General features: G+C 49.5%; 1 protein-coding gene across 1 annotated transcript in view; it reads left to right on the top strand.

Moving 5' to 3' along the window:
* Window positions 1-27,155, top strand: part of gli2a (GLI family zinc finger 2a) — a 75,634-nt gene that overhangs the window by 22,158 nt on the left and 26,321 nt on the right. The window contains exon 3 of the mRNA XM_086221051.1: window positions 24,863-24,968. Coding sequence (XP_086077177.1) covers window positions 24,863-24,968 — 106 coding nt within the window. The remainder of the gene's footprint in view (window positions 1-24,862; window positions 24,969-27,155) is intronic.

Raw genomic sequence — 27,155 nt, 5'->3', positions numbered from 1 at the left:
CAGGAAAAATGCTGCAGAAATGCTGTTCTGCTTCTCTGGAGCAACCAGGTGTGTGTGTGTGTGTGTGTGTGTGTGTGTGTGTGTGTGTGTGTGTGTGTGTGTGTGTGTGTGCGTGCGCGTGTGTGCGTGCGTGTGTGTGTGGTTCTTATCCAGGGAATGCTGTGGATTGAGTTACATGCCTGTACAGACAGAAACACCTCCCCTGACTCCTAAAGCCAGCAAACATGTCACAGGTCTCAGTCCAAAGAGCCCAGTGCTGCTCGATCAGGTGTCATCTACAATAACAGTTAGTAACAGCGTGTCAATAATGCTTCTCCTGATACTTGAGAAGATCTGCCAGCAACAAGCTTACAGGAAGGCCTATTGACCAGGTCCCCATATTGTTTGTGTTCCTGTCAGCGTCTATAGCTGAGGACTATCAGGAACTCGCTGCTGTTCTCCAAGAATGTCTCATAAAACACACTGATATTGTTTCTGTCCCGGAATCACTGTCAGTTTATGGCCAGCAAGGAGAGCAGAGTCAGTTTACACACACACAAACATACAAACACGCACTCACAAACACACACACACACACCTGGACAGACATCATTCTTGCCCCTAACCTACTCCACCTACTGGAGTACCCAACCAGCACCGTTGCCCCCTCACAGCTCTGGTCACTTCCTGTAAACCCCCTCCTCACACCTGACTCACCTACACACATCATCACTCTGCCAACTGTTTTTTCTCCTTGAAACACTGTGGCTGGATTTGTGGGCGGTGTCTTAGCATTGTTTGTTATGTATTGACGTGGCACCCATTTGTCCTTGGGGGTTAGATTTTTGTTCTTTAATTTTCCTTGAAACACAATCATTAGAAATTAGAAGCCAGTGAAGAGACGCCACGCTTAAGGGTTAGAATTGTTTTGTCTGATGTAAATGCTTTGAGTATGTAGACAGACTGAAGAAGGCCAGCATGCACAGGCTGAAATGAGAGGACACATCTGATATCAGTTGTGTCTTGGGAATGTGTTGCCTCAACTTCAGAGTCTCCTGAGTAACAAAATCTACGTGGTATACTCCGGGCACGTCTGGGAGGATAAATCTCCCTGTAGCAGAGGCTTGTACGCACACCCAGGGCCCAAAGACAACATGCTGCATTCCTCGCCATTTACAAGCAGCGGGAGAGGAGGAGGGGGCAATATATGGATGCTTTAGGGGATTAACCAACACCCCAATCAGCCAGTTTTCTCCCCCCATCCCTCAAGTCTCTCGCTGCCTTGCACTTTCCTTTTTTCGTCCTGTGCTTCATCCTGGCCTACCCAGAAAGCTCCCTCCCAGTATGGTGAGAGTAATCCACAGCCCTGCCGAGACACTTCCTGCCTGGTTTGTTTGTCGAGCCGATGGGAATCAGCCCACTAAGGTGCCCAGCTCTCCTCATAGGTGTCGCCTCTGGCAACCGCTTTCTTTGACGGAAAGATGCCACATGTTATGAAAGAGCTTTGAAAGTCAATGCCTGCAAGTATACTATGAACTCTCGGTCTCCCTGACCCAGTATAACCCTCAATAACCACCAGACCTCAAGTCTGCCAGTCTGAGCTGCTTCCATTTGCTGAGATAGCGTGAACCCTCACAGCTCATGTGAAGCAAAATAAACGTCTGAAGAGTTTAGATGCGGTAAAACAAGAATGTGTGCTGACTGCAAACACAGGCAGGAGGTGCTTGTGTAAACAGGTCTTGCTCCTATGGCTGACTTGATCCAGAGATGGTCAGCTTGTGGTCAGGGTCTTCAGCCCCCACCCCACCAGCCTGGCCTGCAGACACAGCTGTGGTCCTCCCTCATAGAGACGCTGCTGAGGGACTGAATCGATCTCCGTGCTGCATGGAGGGGAACTTGGCCATGAGGAGAAGTTCATGTCTGCAGTTCCTCAGCCATCATGGTAACACACTGGTGGGTTGGCAATAATCCGGGGGACGCGAGGTGTTTCTGCTGTTACTCTGCTGAAGCTGCTTCACACAGGAGGACATCGATTTTTGACATCAGTGAAATTCTTCCTGAGGGAACTGTTGGTTCTTGTAACTGCAGATCTAAAGTTTCACTGTGCTACAGACACACACTCCCTGTTAGAACAGCCAGAGCTCTGCCTCAACACAGGCAGAGCTCTGGCGGAGCTCCGGCAGCATGATCATTAGTCACAGCTGAACCTTAGAACCAGTACAGAGCCAGTCTAACTGGACTTGGGCCATGTCCTTCTATACATACCGGCGTACCCTCCTAATGCTGTACGGGGCTTCACCGTGTATGACAGTATTTACGCAGGGTTAGTGGAGGTACGAGAGCAAAAGCAACAGACAGGAAGGCCCCTCACCAACAAAATAGAGGGTCTGGCCAATTCTCTCTTTTTTCCCCCCCTGTCCTGTTCAGCAGCATCCATGTTCCTGGTGCCTCGTTGTACTGAAGCAGTTTTACTCTGCAAAGGAGGAACCTGATAAACTCCTCCTATCACCATTTGTGCTTAATTTTATTAGGAATGGTGTTGGTTCATTGATGAAGCTACAGAAGACAGGAGAGAGAACAGGGACAGGACAGGGAAGACGGGGGGGGGGACAAAAACAACAACAACAATAGCAGAAAAACACCCAACCAAAACAAACAAAGAAAAAGTAACAACAACAGAGAGGGAAAAAAAAGAAAAAACATTGGTTGCAGAATTTCCAGTGCAGGGTTACCATTTGGTTTAATAGAATTTTAAAATAAATGTCTGAGAGTGTGTTTATGGTCAGTTGTGCACCGCATGTGTGTATGTGTGTATACGCGTGTGTGTGTGTGTGTGTGTATACGCGCGTGTGTGTGTGTGTGTGTGTATACGCATGTGTGTATGTGTGTGTGTGTGTATACGCGTGTGTGTATGTGTGTGTGTGTATGTGTGTGTGTGTGTATACGCGTGTGTGTATGTGTGTGTGTGTGTGTATATGTGTGTATACGCGTATGTGTGTGTGTGTGCTACAGTTTGTCTTGGATGGGGAACAACACGCCCCCAGTCCAGGATAGCAGGCAGGTCAGGACCAAGCCACCAGGGCACCCAGAAACCCCCAGGACAAAGGGAGCCCAGGCCAACCCCCCCCCAGGAAACAGCCACAGGACCAACCCATGCCAGGACCCCCAGGAAAGCATAGGAGCGGCAACCCCCACCCGGAAGCAACCCACAGAGAGACGGGGCAGAGAGAGGACCCCGGGCCCACCGGGCACCCTCCCACAGCATGAGCAGAGCCCAGGGGCATGGAGCCCCTCCAGCGCGAGATCCGGCCAGAGCCCCATAAGGGGCCCGCCAGTGGCGAGGCCGACACCCCCCCTACACCCCACACTGGACGGGGCGAAACACAGCCCACTACAACGACCAAGCCCACCACGCCCGGACAGACATACCCCCCAACCCTCCGCCCACATCCCCTCCACCCATCCCATGTTCTCCCCCTCCCCCCCCAAAAAAGGGAAAAGGACCCCCCACTCACCCAAGAGGCCCATGCCTGCCTGCCGGGGTGAGCCAAAGGCACCCACATCCAGGACCGCCACCCCCAGACCAAAAAAACAAAAAAAACAATCATATCCTCATCTTCTTCCACCCATACAGGGGCTGAGCACGCCATAGATGCGGACGTAGTCCAGGGCACCTCAGCACCTCCCAGCAAGGGATCCACCGCACAACGGCAAGGCCTGCGACCAACCCCAGCCCAACCATCATACTGGGAGGCAGACCACCCATCCCAAGAGCACCAGTCAGGTCCCCAGGTCTGCGTTGGTGCAGGTAGCAAAAGGGGCCGCAATGGACCCTCTCCCCTGGCCAATTCTCAAAAGCCACACCAGGTGCAGGCACCCGATCACTAGAACAGAGAGAAAAGCACACAGTGCAGCCACCAAAGCTACGTTAACATGATAGAAATATGGAAACCGAGGGACGACCACAACAAGCGGATGGGCGAAACACATCCGATGCTCTGCACATGCCAAGGACAGAGGCAAACAATCTCAGCCAGACACACTGCGGAGCTGAGTTCTCCACCAAATAGTGGCCACAGTCCTGCACTGAACAGGCCTGAGCCCTGAGGACTCCGGGGGTTAGAGTGTTATGTGTCACCGGCCTCGGCTCTGTAATGAAGCTGATGATGTCTTTTCCTCACCATCTCTTCCTCTGATGGATTTATTTCATTCAATGTACCTTTTTGCTGAACATTCATTTGCTTCAACCACCAAAACTATTTACTGTGTTTCAGCCAACAATGAGCATATAAAAAAACCTGTGCAGGTTCATGAGGTCACATGATGCAACTACAGCCCTGGCCCAGTGTTCTGCTGAGGTAGCAGTGAACCAAGCTGATCTGAGTACTTCTTTCTTTCTTTTGCTTTAAATAAAATGATGGTGGTCAGAAACAAAACAAACCGTCCTGCACACTCCAGCTAGATTTCCAGCGGAGGTGCAGGAATTCTGTAAACATCTATGAAAAAATAAACTTTTACACATTTTTTTGTGGTCACATCCCAAGGAGGGTGAGTTTTATTGCAGACGGAGCGTGCGGCCATGACAAAGGCTGTCCCCGTGGCCTCCCTCCAAGGACATGACGCAGGCCAGTCGCAGTAAACTGTGACCATCAAAATAAGCAGATGAGGTTTTTAGTTAAATATGAAGGCAAAGACACAAAATAGTCTCAAACTCAAATGGAACAGTGATTTTAGCAGCAGCTGCTGAGCTCCCTGTGACAGCCACATGAGAACACAGGAACTCAGAAGAGGTTCCAGGTACTTCTTCACCTCAGCCATTATTACTCTCATGTGTGAGCTTAGCTTAATTTAGCTTAGCTTAACATAGAGATTGGAGACCAGAGGACCACATTCACAAAGGATGAGTTGCACTGCTAACAGAAACATGATTTGCAAAGAACTAGCATGTGTGTGCATCATATGCCGGCGCTAACATGGACACAAATTGGCTGCTGTGTGTTATTGGCGTGCAGCACCATCTGCGGTCCTGACTTGAGGTGAGCAGGAAGCCCACAGTGACCCCTCAGTGAGGCTGGTAAACCACGGCTGTCAGGGGAGGAAGTTTGTTTGTTTCATTTGTGTCATTGAAGCTCCTCACCGTGATTGGACGACTGTCACCTCCTGAGACACAAAACATTCAGATTGTTATGAACACTGTGCAGCCAAAGGACCATGTGGAGCACTTTGACTGAGACTTGGACTTTTCTTGATTGATCCCTTTGGGATGACTTACAAGGGAATTGAATTTCCAGTAGCAAAAAAAAAGATAATACACTTACAAAGTAAAGGATATATCAATCTATCCATCTATCTATCTATCTATCTATCTATCTATCTATCTATCCATCTATCTATCTATCTATCTATCTATCTATCTATCCATCTATCTATCTATCATCTATCCATCTATCTATCATCTATCTATCTATCTATCTATCTATCTGTCCATCTATCTATCCATCTATCTATCCATCTATCTATCTATCTATCTAACTACCTATCTATCTATCTATCTATCTATCTATCTATCTATCTATCTATCTGTCCATCTATCTATCCATCTATCTATCTATCTATCTATCCATCTATCTATCTATCTATCTATCTATCCATCTATCTATCTATCTATCTATCTATCTATCTATCCATCTATCTATCTATCATCTATCCATCTATCTATCATCTATCTATCTATCTATCTATCTATCTATCTATCATCTATCTATCTATCTATCATCTATCTATCCATCTATCTATCTATCTATCTATCCATCTATCTATCAATCCATCTATCTATCTATCTATCATCTATCTATCATCTATCTATCTATCTATCTATCATCTATCCATCTATCTATCTATCTATCTATCTATCATCTATGTATCTATCCATCTATCTATCTATATATCATCTATCTATCTATCTACCTATCTATCTATCTATCTATCTATCTATCATCTATGTATCTATCCATCTATCTATCTATCATCTATCTAGCTATCTATCCATCTATCTATCTATCATCTATCTATCTATCATCTATCTATCTATCTATCTATCATCTATGTATCTATCCATCTATCTATCTATCATCTATCTAGCTATCTATCCATCTATCTATCTATCATCTATCTATCTATCTATCATCTATCTATCTATCCATCTATCTATCTTCATCTACATATAGATAGATAGATATAGATAAATAAATAAATACAGTATAAGATAGACAATAGACTCTTAAGTAAACCATAAACTCTTTACACTAAACAATAAACACTAACTATATAAAAATAAGATTCAGATAAAACAAAATGTAAAGAACTACTTAAATTAGCAGTTAAAATATTGTACTCGCTCTTCCTGAAAGCATCACCTTATCGTGGTGGAGGAGTTTGTGTGCCCAAGTGACCCTAGGAGCTATGCTGTCGGGGGCTTTTTGCCCCTGGTAGGTTCACCCAAGGCAGACTGATCCTTGGCGAAGGGCCAGACAAAGAAAAGTTCAACAGACCCCTCATGGAAGTTAGACCTAGGGGTCCAGGCTCAATGGCAAGTGCCTTGTGGCCAGGCCTTGTTTCATGGGGTCCAGCCAGGCTTGGGAAGGGTGTTGGATGGCGCTCCAACTGGGGACTCCACTGCAATGACAACCTGACCTGGAGGGGCGTGATGGGGAGGAACGGAAAGCCAGACCTGAACCCAGGTGATGTGCAGTAGTTGGACTTCTGTGCAAGTTGCAGTTTGTCCATAACGAACACCATGTTTGAACATAAGGATGCCCACCAGTGAACGTGGCACCAGGACATCCTAGGTCGTAGGTCTATGATCAATTTTATAGTCGTGTCATCTGACCTGCAAACGTATGTTCTGGACACTCAGGTGAAGAGAGGAGCTGGGCTGTCAGCTGATCACCATCTGGTGGTGAGTTGAATCAGGTGGCAGGGGAAGACGCCACGGAGACCTGGCAGGCCCAAACGAGTAGTGAGGGTTTGATGGGAACACCTGGCAGAAGAACCAGTCAGAATGATTTTCAACTCCCACGTCCGGCAGAGCTTTGACTGCATCCCAGGGGCAGTGGGGGACATTGAGTGTGAATGGACCATGTTCCACTCTGCCATTGTCAAGGCGGCTGTTGTGAGCTGTGGTCGTAAGGCTCCTGGATCCGGTCGCGGTGATAATCCTTGAACCTGCTGGTGGACAACAGAGGTGAGGGGAGCCGTCAGGCTGAAGAAGGAGGCTTACAGGGCATGGCTGGCCTGTGAGTCTCTAGAGGCAGCTGACCGGTACTGACAGGCCAAGTGGTATGTAGCCATGGCAGTCGCCAAGGCAAAAACTTGGGTGTGGGAGGAGTTTGGCGAGGCCATGGAGAATGACTATCAGTCAGCTCCGAAAAGGTTCTAGCAAATTGTCCGTCGCCTCAGGGGGGAAGGAGGCAACTTTCTCACACTGTTTACAGTGGGGGCGGGAGGCTGCTGACGTCAACTGGGGAGATAATAGGGCGGTGGAAGGAAAACTTTGAGGAACTCCTCAAGCCCACCAACACGTCCTCCTTGGAGGAGACAGAGGTTAGGGAGTGCAGAAATTACCGAGGCAGTTAAGCTACTGAGGTGGCAGAGCTCCGGGGGTGGATGAGATCCACCCTGGGTATCTCAAGGCTCTGGATGTTGTGGGGCTGTCTTGGTTGACACGTCTCTGCAAAATTGCATGGACATCAGGGGCGGTGCCTTTGGAGTGGCAGACCGGGTTGGTGGTCCCCATCTTTAAGAAAGGGGAACAGAGGGTGTGTTCCAACTCCTGACTCTTTCCAAGTAGAGCAGGTCCAGCACCTCCCTCCTTCAATGAACCTCCACCCAACAATTCTCCATCAGCAGCACATCCTGCAACAGCAGCCACCAGAACCTTCCTTTACCAGCAGGAAGGTGGAGCAGATCCAGGATCAGTGGGGACGGAGAGAGAGCAGGACAGAGACAAAGACAGAGAATGGAGGAGGACAGAGAGACAGAAGGAAAGAGAGGGACAGAGATAAAGAGAGAGAGAAAGGAGGAGAGATGGATGGACAGAGACAAAGACAGAGAATGGAGGAAGACAGAGAGACAGAAGGAAAGAGAGAGACAGATAAAGAGAGAGAGAAAGGAGGAGAGACTGATGGACAGAGACAAAGACAGAGAATGGAGGAAGACAGAGAGACAGAAGGAAAGAGAGGGACAGAGATAAAGAGGGAGAGAAAGGAGGAGAGACTGATGGACAGAGACAAAGACAGAGAGTGGAGGAGGACAGAGAGACAGAAGGAAAGAGAGGGACAGAGATAAAGAGAGAGAGAAGGAGGGGAGCCTGATGGACAGAGACAAAGACAGAGAATGGAGGAAGACAGAGAGACAGAAGGACGGTTCCACAGGAGGGGAGCCTGATAGCTGAAGGCTCTGGCTCCATTCTACTGTTAGAACTCTAGGAACCAGCAGGAACCCTGCATCCTGGGAGTGAAGGGTTCTAGCTGGATCATAGGGGACTAGGAGCTCTGTCAGGGATGAAGGAGCCTGACTGTTGAGGACTTTGATGGTAGAAGAAGAATTTTAAATTCTGTTCTGAATCTGACAGGGAGCCATGCAGAGAAGCAGTCCAGGAGAGACCTGGTCTCTGCTACCAGTTCTAGTCAACACGTGGGCAGCAGCGTTCTGGACCAGCTGGAGAGTCTTTAGGGACTTATTAGTCCAGCCTGGTAGGAGGGAGGTGCAGTAATCCAGCCTGGAAGTGACAAAAGCAGGGACTAGTTTTTCTGCGTCTTCTTGAGCCAGGATGTGTCTGATCTTAGCGATGTTACGTAGATGGAAGAAGGCGTCCTGAAGGTTTGTTGAATGTGGGAGTTAAAGGATCCTGGTCAAAGAGAACTGCTAGGTTCCTACGGTGGTGCTGGGGGCCAGGGTGGTGCCATCCAGGGTACCTGTCTCATCAGATCAGGTGGTCCTCAGGTGTTTGGGCCCAGCACAAGAACTTCAGTTTATCAGAGTTTAATAAAGGAAATGATGGTCCTCCATGTTTCCTGGCCTTCAGACAGGCCTCCAGTTCAGTCAGCTGGTTTGTTCCATGTGGATCATTGATGAGTTCAGCTGAGTGTCGTCTGCATAGCAGTGAACATTAATGGAGTGTTTCCTGATCATGTGACCTAGAGGAAGCAGGTACAGGGTGAAGAGGACTGGTCCAAGCACAGACCCTTGTGTGTATTTCAGTCAATGGATAAAATACAAGTATTATGCAAACAAAGTAAACACTGAAAAATACACAGAAATACAGGACAGCATGTCTGTTGCTATATTCATGACAAGAACTTCGAAAGTAATCAAATCAAAAGTTTTTTTAATTTAAGTTTAAAATCCATACAGTGTATTTGATAGCCCATGAGTGTGAGCTTGATCTGTTGGACATGACAACATTGATCCGCAAACCTCCTGGTGCAACTTGCTGCTGGTCCCGTACCACACCTCTGGGCTCCCGTTCCCTTCCTTTGGGACTCTCACTCTGAAAGAATGAAGCCATAATTTGTGACAGCCATAAGTATCCATACGTGGCTCAGCTCAGCCCGTCTGATGCCACTGTGTTATCATGGTCACCAGAAAAAGACAGCAGACAAACTGCTGCCACATGGTCAGCTGATCTGGAATGTTATTCATCATCCAGCTGCAGAAGATAGAGGCAGGAATGAAGACAGGGGTTTGAAGAAGGATGATGTCTGAGATTTGAATCTTAAATTCTCTTCATTTCGACTAACCTGATCATTACAGTCCAGGCTCTATACTTTAGCACTGAGCACGCGGCAGCTCCATTTTTAGCTTGTTTTTGTTGAGTAGAAATGCATGAAAGAGGCAGTAAACAAGCAAAATAGATATTTCTACCAATTGAAATAATATTGGAAAAAGTGTGAACACGTACTGGGAGGTAACTAAACAGTTTATGAAAATTAAAATGTCAGTGTCATTAGAGGATACGTAAGAAAACGGCCTGCGCCCAAAGAACAGCGAGGTCATCCCCCGACTGCAGAGAATACAGACATGTTCCCGGCACATGAGTCTGATGTGTAACTCATCACCCGCCTGAGCGAGCGACACTGTCACACCCTTCTAGGTGAAGCTGTGCAGAGCAGATCAAGCCAGGAAGGAAGTCAGAGCGCCAGTGATGAGTTGCTCCATCAGCACGTAACCAAGCCTCAACAGAACCGTGTAGGAAGAACAATAGAGAACCACTCAAGGCAGCAACCTCACCATGTAGAACACTGACACGCTGACAGCCGGGCAGGTAGCAATCTGGATTATAGACTATAGAACACACGTGGTCACCGTAACCTCCTGACTATAATTAGAGATCAGGGGCCTCCAGGATCGACGCTCACGTTCAGATGTATCAGCGTGAAAAGTTCGTCGATCCTTGCGTTGTTTCACGCCAACTCTGGAGGTGCGGTAGAAGTTGCGTTAACTGCACTTTGGTCAGTTGGCGACACCCTGTGGCGGTGTTTGGTAACTGACATTATTTGATAACCACACATACATCGGGTCCAAAAAGCCTTCCAGCGGGAGATGGCGGACCGTTCCGGGGTGAGTCAGTCGACCCTCAGCCGGGCCAGGCCCTGGGTGGTGGACCTGATCATTGAACAGGCCAACATTGATTTGCAGCAACAGCCGGATTCTCTAATGTCTGATTCTCTAATGACTGCACTCATGTTGCCATGAAAGCACCGTCCCTTGAGGAACACGCTTACGTTCATCGTAAGGGTTTCCACTCCATCAATGTGCAGATCATCGATGCGCAGAGGCTGGAGGGATGGACGCCGATCCCGGCCAGGCAGCCGTCCTCGCACGCCAGAATTTCATTTCCACAGTGTGAGTGGGTGAGAAGCTGCTACACGATTCATGAAGCCAGATTAATTTATGTTGTCCACTAAACGTTCCAGAACATTTATCAGGCGGTCGAGCCGCTCATTGATCCCCGTTATTCCCCTAATAATGTCCTCCTGACTGCAGGACCGCCTGTGCTGGACGGGCTGGCCTGAATGCCACTGGTCCTGGCGGATGACTCTGAGCCGGCAGGGGTGCTGCACGTCGGCGGCATGTCTGACGGATCAGTTTCTGTTAAACATGTTGGTTTATTGAATGTCTGCTTCTGTGTGTTTGTTGCCTTCACGTCTGTGGCAAAGCAGGTGGAAATGTTGCTAAGAAATGGAGGTGCCACTGACCCTCCAGGCTCTCGGAGTCAGCGTGGGTGGGGGCGACAATCCCCCCACAGAGGTGCTGCCCGTGACTGCCACCACCCGCTGCTCAAACTCCGTCAGGTGCCCCTCTCCCTGACCCCCACCTGCCTGGCCAGCACTCCTCCGGAGGGCAGCTGAACGCCGCTTGACCTCCACCTTGAGGTCCTGTTAGTGCCATTTTCCATCTTGTTATTTCAATTTAGCGTGAAGCCAGTTGCTGATTGTAGTTGTTCATTTAGTGATTGTGCAGTGTTGAATGTAGTCCTACTTTAGCTTCCATTGTTCAGGAAGTCAGAACTGCAGACCTGCATTAGAAACAGAGAGGAAATCTTTCAGAGCGCCAGCAGAGGTGCAAGCTGATGACGTAGTGATGCTGGCGCAGGTTTAGAGAGGAAAACTGAGCTTTGTATCACTTTGATGTTCAGTAAAGGAGGAGCCAACACTTTTCTACCGTCGTCATCAAACCTCAAACACGTAGCGACTCGTTCTTCCCGTCAGTAGAAGAGGTTCAGATGTATGAACATGACGATCAACAACACTGCTGATGAGAAGGGAACTCACCCACTCACTAACTCACTCGCTCACTTACTCACTCGCTCACTAACTCACACGCTCTCTAACTCACTTGCTCACTAACTCACTCGCTCATGCCACACTGGCCAAAAGGTTATCATCCCCACTTCAGAACTTCTACAGATGCACCATAGCGTGTGTGTGTGTGTGTGTGTGTGTGTGTGTGTGTGTGTGTGTGTGTGTGTGTGTGTGTGTCACATTTCACAGTCATGAAATTCCCACTGGTGGGAGGGGGGTATTTATCTTGGGTATTGTTTACATATCAAGAGTTTTCCTCCCAGGAAAACCAGTAATTTGCCTTACAAGCTTTTACATTAGAGTTTTCTATTGTGTGTGTGTGTGTGTGGGGGGGGGGGGTGTAAAACCTTAATTACAGTTGAGGAAGTGCCTTGGGCCCCCTGACAGGGCCGAGGGCTCGCTCTGAGCCCTGCAAAGATGTGGACCCCCTCCCTCCTTCTCCTGCTTTCTTCACCGTGTTCATTAGCGCTTGTCGGGTGTCAGGGCAGTTGCCAATTAGAGCTGGTAATATTTCCCTCCGTAGGGCGAGAAACGCTCCACTGGTGGAGACTTAAAGGCGTCTGGAGGATGACTGGTGGGGGAGGGGGCAGCTGTGGCCCAGGCAGCCAAAGACACAGGGAGCCTGACTCTTTCCAGACTGCCTATCACCTCATGCAATCATCCCAACTTTTGGAACTCTGAATCTAAAAGCCATTTCAAAATGACTTCTTGCTCTCAGGCCCTCATGACAGATATGAGCAAATATTGACCCAAGTTCTGAATGGACCACGTGGTGCACCGCTGAAAGGACGGAGAGTGCAAATCTTGCCATCAGCAAGTCATTAAATTGTTTATTCAGGCTGAGGAGGCTTTAAATGCAGTTTCAGTGCAAGTGAGAAGTGCTCAACCCTTCACACAAATCAGCATGTCTCATGGTTTGGGAAAACTTGAACAAGTCGTGTTAAGTGAAATCATCTCGACACGAGACGCAGCCGCCGCTACTTCTCAAGCTCTCCTGCTCCAGCTTCACGTGAAGTTTGGTTTTTTAATTCACTTATTCTCCTGTCATCTTTGATAATAATTCTGCACAGCAGGAAAAGCTAGACAAAGTATTAAGGAACACAGCAGGACAGTGATGTAAAGATGCAGGCCTGCATGATGAGCGATGGAAGTCAGGGGATAAATATGGCTGGCGTGATGCGAGCTCACGCTGAGGCCAGCCTGGGACCCGGGACGTACACTGAGCTGGCTAACTCTGTTCAGATGAGAAACTGGTCAGCACCTTACAGCGCCAATGTAGAGCAAAGGAGTTCAGACCAACGTGTCACCTTTGACAGCTTTTTCAGCTGCTCCTGATAATAGGCTCCGTACGGGAAGTCCCCAGAGACCTGCCATGTTCCCACAATCAGACCCGTCCCAACCTATGCTGACCTCCTTTACCTGCCTGAGAAGACAGTTTCTGTGGACGAGTTATTTCCTGTGAGGTGTCTCACATTACTGGTAGAAGAGAGGGACAAGCTGACAGCTGCATGCAGCTTTTTTTGCATGTGTCCATGAAGTTAACTTAATGCCAGAAAGCTTATGCTTCTGTTAAATGAACCCTTCTGTGTGTGTGTGTGTGTGTGTGTGTGTGTGTGTGTGTGTGTGTGTGTGTGTGTGTGTGTGTGTGTGTGTGTGTGTGTGTGTGTTTTGGCGGCTGTGGAATGGCGTCCGAGCTGAACGTCTCCACTTTGGAGGACCGGCCACGCCTCCCAACAGAACGAGCAACCACAACCATTTATAAACCAGCTGAATATTATTCGTACTGTTGTGTGATGGTGTGTGTTTCAGTTGCCCTCCCTCCATACTGCAGTGGTCCACACACTGGCTACTTGTGTGTTGGGGGTAAAGGACGGGTCTCCTTCAAAAATATTTTCCTTCATGAATTTGCTGAAGGTCACTTCCGATATTCAGGAGTCCACACAGCGAGAGTTCAGCTGGGATTCCTGGACCTGCTGCTGGGGACAATATGATAGTATTTTATAGTCTTCAACAGAAGTACATGAACTTCTGTCTTTCCCTTGTTGGATCGTGCTGCTGCCACACACTCACTGTCGCCATGAGGCTGTCATAGTGCAGCCTACCTGAGGTCATCCTAACTGGAGCCATCCAGACATCCCTGGGGGGGTGCAGGGCTGTGGTGCGCTACATGGTGGTCAAGCTTGATGGCTACCACATGCAAGCAGAGTCAAGCATTCGCACTAATAGGAGCTGACATGTGGCGGTGTGATGGGCAGATAAGATGGCTCGGGCCAGTCTGTCACTAACAGGCCCATGGTTCACTTTCAACAGTCCTTGTCCCCTCGCTCAGGCCCCCCATCACAGTCCACCCATCACCCCACTGTTCTCTGGCTCTCTGCTGGACATCCTGTTGTTGGAGCTGCCTTTTTTGTTTGAAAGGTGATAAAACCAACAGCAACGGGACTACAGACTACACAACATCGAGACACACACACACACATCCTCCATACATGTGCTGGACTGGGTGGTCATATGACACCTCTAAACATCTTAGTCACCTCCACACAGATGTTCTGAGAGCTGGGCTCTTGACCATGCAGAGGAGTGTGAGCAGTGGGGGGCGTGTGGCTCGTGGCTCTGTTCCCGGGTCCCTGCTGGACGGAGTCGCCATCTTTGATGTCATTTCAGGCCTTCACATCTTCATCATGGATGAAATGGAAAGATGTCTTGATCCAAATCCCAATCAGCTTGAGTGGTTCGGCTCATCCGTCTGTCTGTCTGATTCTGTAAAAACTGAAGCAGCAGCTCGTGTTTTTGGCATTTGGACTCTAGAATGAACCTGTGAGCAGGTGCTGGTCTCTGTGACATCACCAGACACTTCCTGGCCGTCAGATCTCCCACCTGTGAGGTGCTGACATCTAATATCCAAGTGGTCCATTTCAGCCTCAGCGTGATGATGATGAGTTCCTTCTCGCCAAACACACTCTTTTATACTTCCTGTCGTGGTACTTCATGAGTCGGGATGCACCTGTAGCCGGTCTGATGGGATGTCAGCGGCTGCGGCACCTGTCTGCTGCGTCCTCGTGCGTTCTGGGTCTCCTTTCAGTTCTTCCGGTTTTCCTTTGGTTTGTTGTCCATCTTTCGCTGGAGCCGCTGAAGTGACGGTCTTCACCGTCCTCACCGCAGTCTCTACCCAACCCTGCTCCCCAAACCACACGCACGGTGCAGCTTCTGGTGGTGCAGGCTGAGAGCGCTGCATGTTCAAGAGAATATGAGGAATAATTCAGTGGCAGCCTCTCCCACGCAGAGCTGGAGCGATGGCCACATGTGGATGATTATCAAGAGGCAGGCAGGAATTCTCCAAACTTCAATGAGCTCCTAGATTGGAGCTTTGAGGAGGGGCAAATGGAAAATGCTTTCTAATCAAGGCTCCACAATAACGCGAGGCATGATGGCCAGACTTTGGGAGGGCCATGTCAGGCCCAGGGACACAGATGGTTTCTGTTCAGGTTCCTGCTGAAGGGAAAAACAAACCAAACACTGAAGAATTATATGATAAGTCAGTCTGGAGACGTTTGTTTGTTTTGTGCATAAAAGCTGAGTTCCCTTTGGGGATTCTTCAAGTGGTGTAAAACAATAACAGTTTCTCTTTAAAAAAAGGAATGTGGGCGGGGAGAGAGACCGAAGCATCAATTTATGAGGAGGTTTTCTCTTCTTTTTTCTTCTTTTTGATCGAGTCAAGATAAACGCAGAAACGCTACCCTGGATTTGCTCTGGAGCCGGGAGGTTGGAGCGAGTCCACGCTGTAATTGCTTCAGGATGTCACTGCTCAGTTTCACTAAGACGAACATATGGAACTCGCTAACAACTCAGGGCGCCATTTCCCCTCCAACACATCGAGCCACGGTCCGGGCACGCGGATCCTCTCGGACATGAAGGCTGCTTCAGATTCACATGCATGTTCTTGTAATACCTGAATAATCTGACATCGGTCAACATCAAACACCAGCAGGGGAACTCTGGACTTGTGACATCATTATGAAATAAGCAGGCAGAGTTTCTGGGACTTGAGAAAAGAGTTGTTTTCGTTTTGAAGAAAGGAGACGTTTGAATCCAGAGCGTCTGTGTAAAGCCATGACCTGGCGAATATGTGGAGCACCTGCTTCCTTCTCTCCTCCTTCTCGTGTGTCTCCACCTCCGCAAGCGTGTTCATCCGGTCCAGATCAAATGTGCCGTGGAAGCAGGTTCAGCTGCAGACTTCCGCTGTCACAGTCCATCCCTGACTGGGTGGTAGGTTTGCACCAGGACCCTCACCTGCAGCTCAGAACCAGGTCTCTGGAGAAGGGACATAAGTTGAGAAAACATGTAAAAGATGGCTGTTAAAATGGTGTCCTTACTGCTCAGCTGCAGCAGACCCTGGATGACTTAACAGTGAAGCAGCGTCCAAATGACAGAGAAGTCAGGTAGCGGCGTTTTCCCCACAGTCTCACCCTGAGGTGACGCCACTCTCACGGCGTCTCTCAGGGGAAGCGGCGTGTTGGCTAATTTTATCACACAATGCGGCTGTTTGTCAGAGCAGCCTCAGTGACAAACGGTTCCTTAGCTTGAGTGCTGCCGTTGGCCGTTGCTGACTAATGTCCTGACTGCTTGCTCTCGTCTCGGGGGTCCAAACTGTCGAGTACACGCCAGCGCGCACGCAGGTAACGATGCTGAGCTGTTCTTCCTAATTCTGAGCAGACGGCACATTCCCTCTACTTTGTACACAGTCAGGTGGCTTCTATCCCTCAGGGTGACTACAAGCGCCCCCCCCCCCCCCCATCAAGATTTCTAATGAAGACAGACATGGACTAACAAGAGCCACGGTCTTTCCCTTTGTCCCAGGCGAAGTCCCCCTCTCTTAGAAGCTGTGGGCCCTGTTGTCAGTGAGGGACTGGTGAAAGCGGCGTGTGTTCTTCGCAGGGCTCATGTTTATTTGACTTCCATACTTGCATTAAGGCTCAGTAAACACATCAGCTGCCCTCCGGGTTGCAGAGCAGCCGGAGAGAGGCGAGCGGCGGCCGTCCACATCCCTCTCACAGCGTCCAGCACTCTGCCAAACGTGGCTGCAAGGACAAAGGGATGAAGACGAACTGCTGACTGTCCCTCAGCACTGATGCAGCGACAGATGAAGAATTCACTCACTCCCTGAACTGTTGCCGGTTGGGCTCATGGTGAGATCCTCCCAGAGGCGGAGCCTGCAGCTTCATGCTGTCTGTCCTCGTCTTCTTCCTACTTCCTTTCCTCCTCACTCATGTGCCTCTTCCTCAGCCTGCAGCCAGACTCTCTTGTTTATTGTTGTTTGTATTGGAACCACAAGAGACGGGAAGGATCCTGTTGAACTGACCAGATTCAGCAGCTCTGCCCAGCCTCTTCTCTACAAGTCATCCCCACCTGAACTAACACAGCTCCTAAACTCTCCCTCAGTCAAACAAACAGCTCGCTATGACTACCACACACACACACACACACACACACACACACATACACACACATGTCTCTTCCTCTGTCAATCATTATTGACCTTCTCTGCATTTTAATCTCATTGTGAGGAGGCAGTGTGTGAGCGGCTGGTCAGAGAGCAGCTCTGCTCTGTTCCAGCGTTCTAGAACAGATGGTGTTGGCTGATGAAGCCATCGTGTGTCCTGGTGCAGGTGGATGTGGAGCTCATGGTCCTCGGTGTCAGCGTCAGAGTTCAATGATAAGCAAGCATTTATTTTGACAGATTTTGTTTAGAGGTCATTTTTAAATCTATGAGAGGGCCAAATAATGTGCCTCCGTCTGAGCGCAGCAGCCACTCACGTTCCTCTAGAGACACCTGGAGCTCCGGGGACCTGCACACTGGCCATAATGTTCAGATGAACTGTGAGTGACAGCAGCTCTGACATCATGACCGTTGTGTGGGTTTGAGACATTCTGACAACGATTGATTTGGATCAGCTAACAACAGCTACAATACATCAATACCGCACTTTACACATCATTAGTACATTCAATACAGCAGTAGTACACATAGTACATAGATATCTGTCAAATGGATCTTTGCATCATGCTGATATTTTGTTCATCTGTAACATCACGACCTCTAGAATGATCACCCCAGGATCAGGGTGAGATGCTGCTCCTGGTGATCCTGCGGGATCCAGGATTGTTCCTGCAGATGCTGGACCGGCGGCAGCCAGCAGCTTCTCTCCTGGCTTGGAATCCTATTAGTTTAAAGAGGTAGAAATGGCGCCGTATCTCAGGACTGCACCTGACATTCTGTGAGCGTGGTGGAGAGAAGCAGGTCTTGGTGCCGGAGAGAGTTCTGGACTCGACCCAGTAGTAAACCCGTGGGGGATTCCTTCAGTAGATCACTTCAGCTTCCTCGCTAACACACAGACCTTCAGTGAGACAACTTTAATTCTGGAGCGTGAAACATGACATCAGCTGAGCACAGAACTTCAGTGCAGCAGAGTCACATGACAGTGACTACTTCCAGGCTGCAGGTGGGGACTCTCCCTCACTTGGAGTTCATGACCAGTTTTGCATGCTAGCTTTTATTTAAGGATGGCACTTTTTGAAATATCAACCTCTATGCAACAATTGATTAATTTAGTAAGGCTTTATAAAGAATCTATTTCCTAAGTCCCTCCCACACGTGAGGGGAAGACAAGCCATCTCTCTGCTGGTGTGTGTCTGCTGGTGTGTGCTGGGATTCACCACTCACACACTGCAACAAACACAGCTTGTGTTTAGCTGATAATGGAAGCAGGAATGACTGGCAGTGTTTGAGACGTACAACCTCTGCTGAAACAGTTCAATATTGCCAATAAGAACCTCACCAACAGCGATCGCTCTAAAGGAAGCACCAGTTCATGAAAACGGAGCGAGCAGGATCGCATTATTGACCTGGTGGAGGATAAAATCACCTGAGATCCGCGCCGGCGGCTCGGAGGCCCTCTGACCTGCTGCACAGATGGTTCTTGTTAGTGCTTTAAAACAAATTCCCAGAGAGATGGTTTCCACTCTGAAGTCTGCCCTGAAGATAGAGGCCAAACGAGTGTGTGTGTGTGTGTGTGTGTGTGCGTGCGTGTGTGTGTGTGTGTGTGTGCGTGCGTGCGTGCATGTGTATGTGCGTGTGTGTGTGTGCGTGCGTGCGTGCGTGTGTGTGTGTGCGTGCGTGCGTGCGTGTGTGTGTGTGCGTGCGTGTGTGTGTGTGTGTGTGTGTGCGTGTGTGTGTGTTTGTACAGCCCAGTCTCAACATTGTGTCTTCTCAGGATAGATGACCTAAGAGTGTAGCGTCCTGCACACTCAAGAAGCTCTGCCTGCGTTCTCAGCTGAGCCTCCATGCAGGAAGTGAATAAACACGAGGAAGGAAGTTCCACCTGAGTGAGAACCAAGATTAAAAAATGCTGAATTGTTGATGGGATGGCTGGTCTGATGAATGTCACCTGCCACAGGACCATTACTGAGCTGCCCTGACACTCTCAGGGAAAGCAGTGAGATGTTAGATTCAGGTGCTGCGTGTAAACTTTGCTACTACGAGTGTCGGTATCTGAAACTCAGGGATCTGTCGTCTGTTTAAGAAAAGCTTCACGAGGAGGCTAGAAACAGACCCAACTGAACATGGAGCAGTTTTCAGATCCCTCAAGAGGAATTTACCGCTAATGTCATCAAGGCAAATGATAACATGCTGTGTGTGGAGAAGGCCAGGTTTGTGCACCCCCCCAGGCTGCTAGTGATGAGTCTCCCCTGGAGGCGCCTCACCCCCGGGTGACCCCCAGCTGAGACACTTGAGATTGATGTGCTCTGCCTCCTGTTCACACACATTGTATTCAGTTTTGGGTATTTCCTGTGCTTTCGCCTTCATCCCTGTTTGGTGATCTGTGTTGGGGGGGGGGGGGGGGGTTTGCACCAGGAATGCCACCATAGTCCAATGAGGAAACTCTTTGTGTGAGCTGGCAGCTTCTCAGTCAGCTGTGCGTGAGGGGTCAAAGGTCCTGGAGGACTCTGCTCCGGCCTCAGCGTTCCCGCCCTTTGAAGGGACTGGGCTTGATTGCTGTGTTTGCACCTGCTAGCGACCGGAGAGAAGCTGCTGCCGCTGAGAGGAACACACTGATGACATCACACCTGACTGACCTTTGTGCCACCTGGGATGACTCAGCATGTACAGAGAGTTGTGCTGTTAACCAGGTTCATCGTCTCATCCTCCTGAAGAGGCTGCTAGTTTATGCTTCCCTTCACCATCACCATGACCCAGTAACCTGCTGGTGGTCAGGTGATCAATCAGAAGTCTGGAGCTCAGCTGATTATACTGCCCCCATCAGTCTTGGGTGAGAAGCTTGCTAACTCGTGTGGCTACATCCAGCCATACTAAATGCCCAGTGCTCAGGCCAGAGCACTGCCAGAGCCACACCCCCATTTCCCTGCTTCACCTCTGGAAAAGAGTTCAGAAAAACATCCTGGAAGGCAACTGGCGAAAGTCCTCTCGTGTCCTGCTGGCAGCCAGGTGAGAGGAGGTCCAAGAGGCTTTTCAACAATTAGGAGAGCGCCAGTACCTCGCCGCCCAGGTGATGGATCGTGCTGGTGCTGTGTCAGAGGGTTGATGCTGAGCTGAGGGGTGAATGAGTGAGGCAGCCATGTTCACGTGACAGAGACGGATCACAGAGGAGAGAGAGGCCGCCGGGTCGCGGCAGCGCCTGGTTAGATGATATCCACCGTGATATCCACCTGGGAGCAGGTCAGAGAGGGGAGGGCGCCTAGCAACAAGATCTCAACACAGACCCAAAACCCTCACATTTTTATCCTGCACGGACACATGGCCACACAACCGGGACCGTCAGTGTCTGCTACATCTACTATTCTGATGTAAATAAGTTCCACATCATCGAATGGGATTCTTAGAAATGTGCTCATGTGACTCTGGAATCCCACGCGGCCGCTGGATGTCGAGATAGACAGAGTTTGCAAACACATTCATAAAAGCGCTCGCAGTTGAGATTCAGGCGGAGGGGAGCGTCCGATCAGGAGATGAATGAAGCACCACGAGTACTCAGGTTCCCTCCAGCTGCAGCTCACACTAGAAGCACAAATACCTGACCTCTCCATGCTCTCTGAGGAGGTACAGGTTTCTAGTGCCGACGAGTCAGAACCCCCTGAGCAGCGGCACGAATCCTCCCAGGCTGGGAGGGTTTCACGGGTTCATCTGCACATCCACGGCACTCGTTAAAGGGACCACAGCTCTGATCCCCATCAGTAAATCAGGTATCGTCTTACCCTGCCTCGGGCTGTTAAAAGTAAAGAGCCACTCAGCTAAGACTTCCTGTCACAGATGGCAGCGGTTCCATGCTCTCCTGTAAGCCCCTAATCCCTCTGCACGACCTGGAGGAAGACAGACCTGCAGGGTCCCCACCAGGCTGAACGCACATTTGTGTCAGCGTAGGCAGACGCTTGTTAGCATGAGTGTATGGCGCTTTTAAGAAAGCCACTTGTGTTGAAGCTGACAGAACCACATTCGTGTTGGTCTCAGCCCGTCCTGCTGCTGACGGAGAGAACTGCAGAACAAATCTGCGTCTGTGTCTGGAGTTGTGAGTGTGTATGCGTGTGCATGACCACTTGTGTGTAGCCGTTGGCACAAGGCTGTGTAGTTAGGACCCGAGCCAACTTCTTCTGCTGGAATTTCCTGTCTTGAATCAAGCACTCCCACCTCTTCACCGCTCCTCTGCTCTCCCTCTGTCCCTCTGTCTCTCCCTCCCCCCTCTCTGTCTCTCCCTCTCTCCCCCTCTCTCTGTCTCTCTCTCAAAGCATGACAAAGACTTTTCCCCAGTTATTCCTGGCCTCGGAGGGCATTATTATCATTGTGGAGTTCTTCCCCAAAGACATGAGCCTCTCACTCAGGCTCCTTCAGCCTGGTGCTGTCCTGCAGCTTCATGTGGACACAGTGAACGAGTGCGTTCCTCCTTCTTTCTTTGAGACCAGAGAATGGGTATTTGTTAACACCCATCATTGTCTTTGCTGAGATAAACTGCAGCTTTAAGATGCAAACGACAAAGGAGGATGGAGCTCTTCCTGTTGCTTAGCATGTGGACATGTTCTGTGAAGAAGTGCGGGGCAACTTGCAGCTCAACACCTGGTTGGGGATCAGGATCCTGATTCACATTATGAGTTCAAAGCTATCGAAGAGCCTTTTAGTTAACTGCCCACCTCTCACCAAGCTGCTTCTTGAGCCTTTGTCAAGATTGACTTGACTCTCTCCCTCCAGCAGATCAAAGCAGACGTCCATCCCCACTGATCTTGGATCTGCTCCACCTTCCTGCTGGTAAAGGAAGGTTTTCATCTCTGCTGTCTCAGATGTGCTGGTTCATAGAAGGAGGGAGGTTCTAGACCTGCTCTACTAGGAGGGAGGTTCTACACCTGCTCTGCTAGGAGGGAGGTTCTACACCTGCTCTGCTTGGAGGGAGGTTCTACACCTGCTCTACTAGGAGGGAGGTTCTACACCTGTTCTACCAGGAGGGAGGTTCTTCACCTGCTCTACTAGGAGGGAGGTTCTACACCTGCTCTACTAGGAGGGAGGTTCTACACCTGCTCTACTAGGAGGGAGGTTCTACACCTGCTCTACCAGGAGGGAGGTTCTTCACCTGCTCTACTAGGAGGGAGGTTCTACTCCTGCTCTACTAGGAGGGAGGTTCTACACCTGCTCTACTAGGAGGGAGGCTGCAGTGATCTTCTCAAATTTGTATGTTTTAAACAACAATAAAATGTACTTACTCGACTTAAATTGGACAGCTGCCCAGTGGAGCAGTGGTCCTCCCTGTGGCCCCCAGCATGAAGGTTGTGGGTGGAGCCCCGGCTGCAGCACGGGGTCTTTCTGGGTGAGTCTCCATGTTCTCCCTGTTCCTGCTGGGTTCTCTCTGGTACTCCAGCTTCCTCCACAGTCCAAAGACATCAAGAGGGACCAGGTTAATCCAGACTCTAAATTGACCGTAGGCGTGGCTGGGAGAGCCAATGGTTGTCTGTCTCTATGTGTTGGCCCTGCCATGGACTGGTGACCTGTCCAGGGGGAAGGCTGCTGGGATAGGCTCCACCCCCACCACCCTGAACAGGAGAAGAGGGAGAACATGGAGGGATGGATGATGGAGGGATGGATGCTCCTTCCTAGGCTAACGTTAGCTTAGCACTGCTACCGTAGCATTCAGGCTTCCAGCATCATCAGAGGGTTCATTAGTGAAGATGATCTTGATGAACTAAACCTGGAACATCACCAGAGCTGGCTGACATCTCCGCCTGGGTTCTACAAGGTTGGACACGCCTGCATGTCAACACAACCTGGGGCGTGTGGCTCGTCCGCCTGAAGCCTACCTGTCTGTGGTTCTCCTGCAGCTCAGCCCAGACGAGCTGGGAGGAGTCATGGAGGAGTAATCTCCCTCTGTGGTGCAAATCTAATGCAAAGCACCCAGCACTTTGCACAAGACATACATGTAAAGATGAAGTATGTCTTCAGCAGGCCTTCCTGGGTCTGGTCTGCTGGGCCCCTCCCAGCCCCTCCAGCAGAGATGTGCCAGGCAGTGCAAGCAGGCACCTCCCAGACAAAGCCCCAGCGTCTGGCTCCACTTGGGAAACAAAGCTTGAACTCCCATTCCCAGCTCCCTCTGGCTCTCATTCATTTGCAGGGTGCCTCTTTTGGCTTTGTAACGCACACGTTGACTCGTCATTGCCTGACTGTCTCACATACAAAAGCAAGAGAGAGCCGCTGGCTGAGGTCCAGCAACAAAGATCTGACAGAAACAGAGCAGCTCTCGGCTCCTGAGACGAGGAGCTCAGGCACATTCATAATGATCTTCTCTCTGCGTGTCCTCTCTGACCTTTGGCATGTTAGACTTAGCGAGCAATCATTTCAGTGTGTGGATTTGTGTCATCAGTGCACTAGAACAGTTCCTACTTTAATCAGCTGTTAGTGGTGATCACTAAGTGATGCTGGCAGGACATCAGGAATGTTGGTTCCATGCAAACAGAGTTTTGAAGGGGAAGCCATCACTGATGCTTTGCTTGTTCTCAAGCAAATTCCACAGCAGTCAAATGTTTTACAGCTCAAAAATGTCTTCAGGGCAACTTGTGTGTAATCCCATCAGAATTAACTGCAGACAACAAGATGGTACAACCTGACGATGATCGCCACAGTCACATTAACAAAGGGCTCAATCAGGGTTAAGTAGCAGCAATGTCTGTCTTTGTAAATGGCATCACCTAAAAACAACATCCAGCACTCGGTGGTAGCCTGCAGGCAGCGCGTCCTGTTACACCTTGTTTTCACAGCGCTGGCTGCAGCCTCTCAGGCCCCCTGAGGCTCATCTCTCACAGGAAGGTGTGTAAAGAATGCAGAGTTTAGGGAAGAAATCGACATGCAGTGATTACAATCACACCGACTTTTAACTGCAAACTTGGAACAAGCCTCATTTACCTGATGTCTTGTACTTTCAATTCAACACATATTCCACTGTGTTCCTCTGCTCTCTGTAGTTACTGATATTTTTTCCTCTTTGCAGTTCTGAAATTGTTCTGAGATCTGTGAATTCACATGAAATGTCAGACTCAACCAACATGCGCAGCAGTGCTGATTGTTCACCAGTTTCCTGCACGTGGGAACCAGGTAGCTGATAATCAGGCAGGATGGGTCGTGTTGGTCTAATGAGACTTCCACCAGACCATTAATGGCAGGAAATGTGTGCGTGGATTCTTTGTCTGACACATAAAACGCATTCATTGTTGTGTAAAAACTGCTGTGGACAGAAGGAGCCATTAATGAACCTGAAGCCTGAGACGTCTCCCAGGTTTCAATTACAGTGAGATTACAGGAACTGTAAAACGCTACAGTTGCATCTCCTGCTGTGTTGGAGGTACTGGTCTGGAACTGCAGCTCGGCGCTTGCTTCGTGGCCAGAGAATGTGTCATCATCACCGTCGTGGCTCGCTGCGGCTGATCTGCTCTCTAACTTGTGGACCTCTCTGTTGCTTTGACTCTTGCAGGTGCTCACCATGTCTTGCCCACCTTCCACACACCCATCCCAATCGACATGAGGCACCACGAGGGGCGTTACCATTATGAGCCACACCCACTCCACAGCATGCACGGGTGAGTAGATGTCACCAGTCATTCTGGACTGATTACTACTGATGACATTCACATGCAGCCTCTTCGGTCAAAGGCAACCATGATCTCTGTTGTGGAGATGGTGGTGGTGTTCAGAATCATGCGCAAGACATTTCTGATACAAATCATCCACTCACAGCATCAGTGGGTGGTGGGTGAAGGTTCATCGTTGCTCTGACTGGCTTTGACTTACCGCATCAGCTGACCACTCCCCTACTCACCCATCATTCCACGGTTTGGGAGCAGAGCCTCCTGGTGCTGTGGCAGGGAATGGCAACACCGCATCCAGTTTACTAAATTGTATTTGGTTTTATTAGGTTTATCTCAACCTGACCTGAACAGAATTAATATGGTATAAGGAGCAAGTCCAGGCCTGCTCCATTTGTCGAAATGATGGAGGAATGTAAGTCAGGGATGACGAACCAGACCTCTTCCTTTCGCCAGCACACACTACATCTGCTTCATGGTAGTGTCGTGGTGGAAGGGAGGTCCACTGGCTGGCTGCTGGTCTTCAGGGTCTAAGTTCCTGCATGAACAAACACGGTGCTCTTCATGGCTGTTGCTGCTTGAGGGGGGCTGTGGGTCATTCTGATATCAGCTTGAGGAAGAGCAGAACTCAAACCCGTGAGCTGAGGCAATCAATGCTCTGGATCCCGGAGCTGTGCAGCGTGCCAGCTGCTTGATGTCCTTCCTTCTGTCAGAGCAGTGGTCTTGGAGGGAGTGTTGGCATGTTCCTGGCTGACTCAGACTCAGAGAAGTCTGTGATGGATGCAGGTCCGACTGATGCTCTCCATCACAGTAGCAGACTACAATCTTCTTTCCAGTTGATGAAAAGAAAAAAGTTTGGGCGTGTGTGATTCTGGAGGCCTTGAGGAGAGCTACACCTTCAGGAGAAGCCCACTGATCCCTGTTGAATCACATATTTTTGACAACCAGGTACCTGGACAATAAAGTATCCAGCCCTGCGTGTGCCATCTCTATATGTTCAGACATGTGCATTTTCAGCTCTTTTGTAATTGCTTGATCCAGGATTAGTAGTAGTAGTAAACTTCCAGCTGTGGCCTCCCTGCCTTTCTCTAAATTAGCATTCCGGAGAGAAGAAACATGCCGTATCTGAAATGTCTCTGGACCACATCCGGAGGAGCCTCTCATGCGATGACAGCATAGCCTGGACTAAGAGACAGTACTTCTGCTGCAGATCATGCAGTCGGGCAACTTTTGCACAAACCCACAACCAGCAATGCTGGCCTCCAGCTTGTTTGGCCAGGAAGTTAACATCCAAGATGCAGTCTTCCGTTCCAGAACCTCAGAGACAACGCAACAGATGAGGAAAACAGATCCCCGTTCATCCACAGTCAGTATTTATGCTCTTTGAGAAGCAGACGGGGGGCAAATTGCAGTACTGAAAAGTTGAAATATGCCCAAGGTTTTTGTGTGGCCGGGCTGTGGGCTGCACCGCCCTGTACACAAACAGATGTGGTCCTGTGAGCAGGCCTGGCAGCCCCGCTCCCAGAGTGTGCTGATGAAATACACTTTACAGATTGGGGTCCATGTTGTTTTCCCCTCATTGTTTGGGTTGGTTAACATGTGGGGGTGCTGTGCTGCTCGCTGCCCCCCCCTCACTGTCCTGGCGAGTGTTTGAATGTGAGTCTTGAAGCCAGGAATGTGCTGCTGAAGAGACAAGAGACCCATCAATCAAAAGCCTGCGATGGTGCAAATCAATAGCCTGAAATTTTCACGGTTTATCGCATGACCTCAAAATAATGTTCCAGCACTCAAACAAGGCTGAATGGTACGAGATAGCAACAGTGCTGAACAATGGATACTTACCCAGAGTAGAATACCACCTCGTTTGACTGCGATATCCCATCGGCTGACTCAGTTCTGCAGGGCCAGTCTCAGCTGCCAGGTTGAGTCCAAATCCACAGCATCTTGATCAGAGACCCAAAAAAAAAACAAGGCAGGGTCTTGGCACGTCCCCTGTGGGGTAGTGGATGATTTATCTTGATCACCTTGGCCGTTCTGAAGTATAGAAAGGAGTGTGTCACATCATAATTCATCCCCCTCCGAGCCAGTAGGGAAAATGCCAGAGAGGCAAATACTAACTTGTTGGTCACCACGGAGGAAGGAGGAAGGAGGAGATTGCCTCACCTTGGAAACAAGCGGTAT

Source organism: Aulostomus chinensis, chromosome 12 (assembly GCF_037954235.1).
Source record: "Aulostomus chinensis isolate RoL2024-O1b breed Wild chromosome 12, RoL_Achi_v1.0, whole genome shotgun sequence".
In the NCBI taxonomy this organism is placed as follows: Eukaryota; Metazoa; Chordata; class Actinopteri; order Syngnathiformes; family Aulostomidae; genus Aulostomus; species Aulostomus chinensis.
Note: the sequence above shows the minus strand (reverse complement) of the source record. Positions and strands in the feature narration are given on the sequence as shown.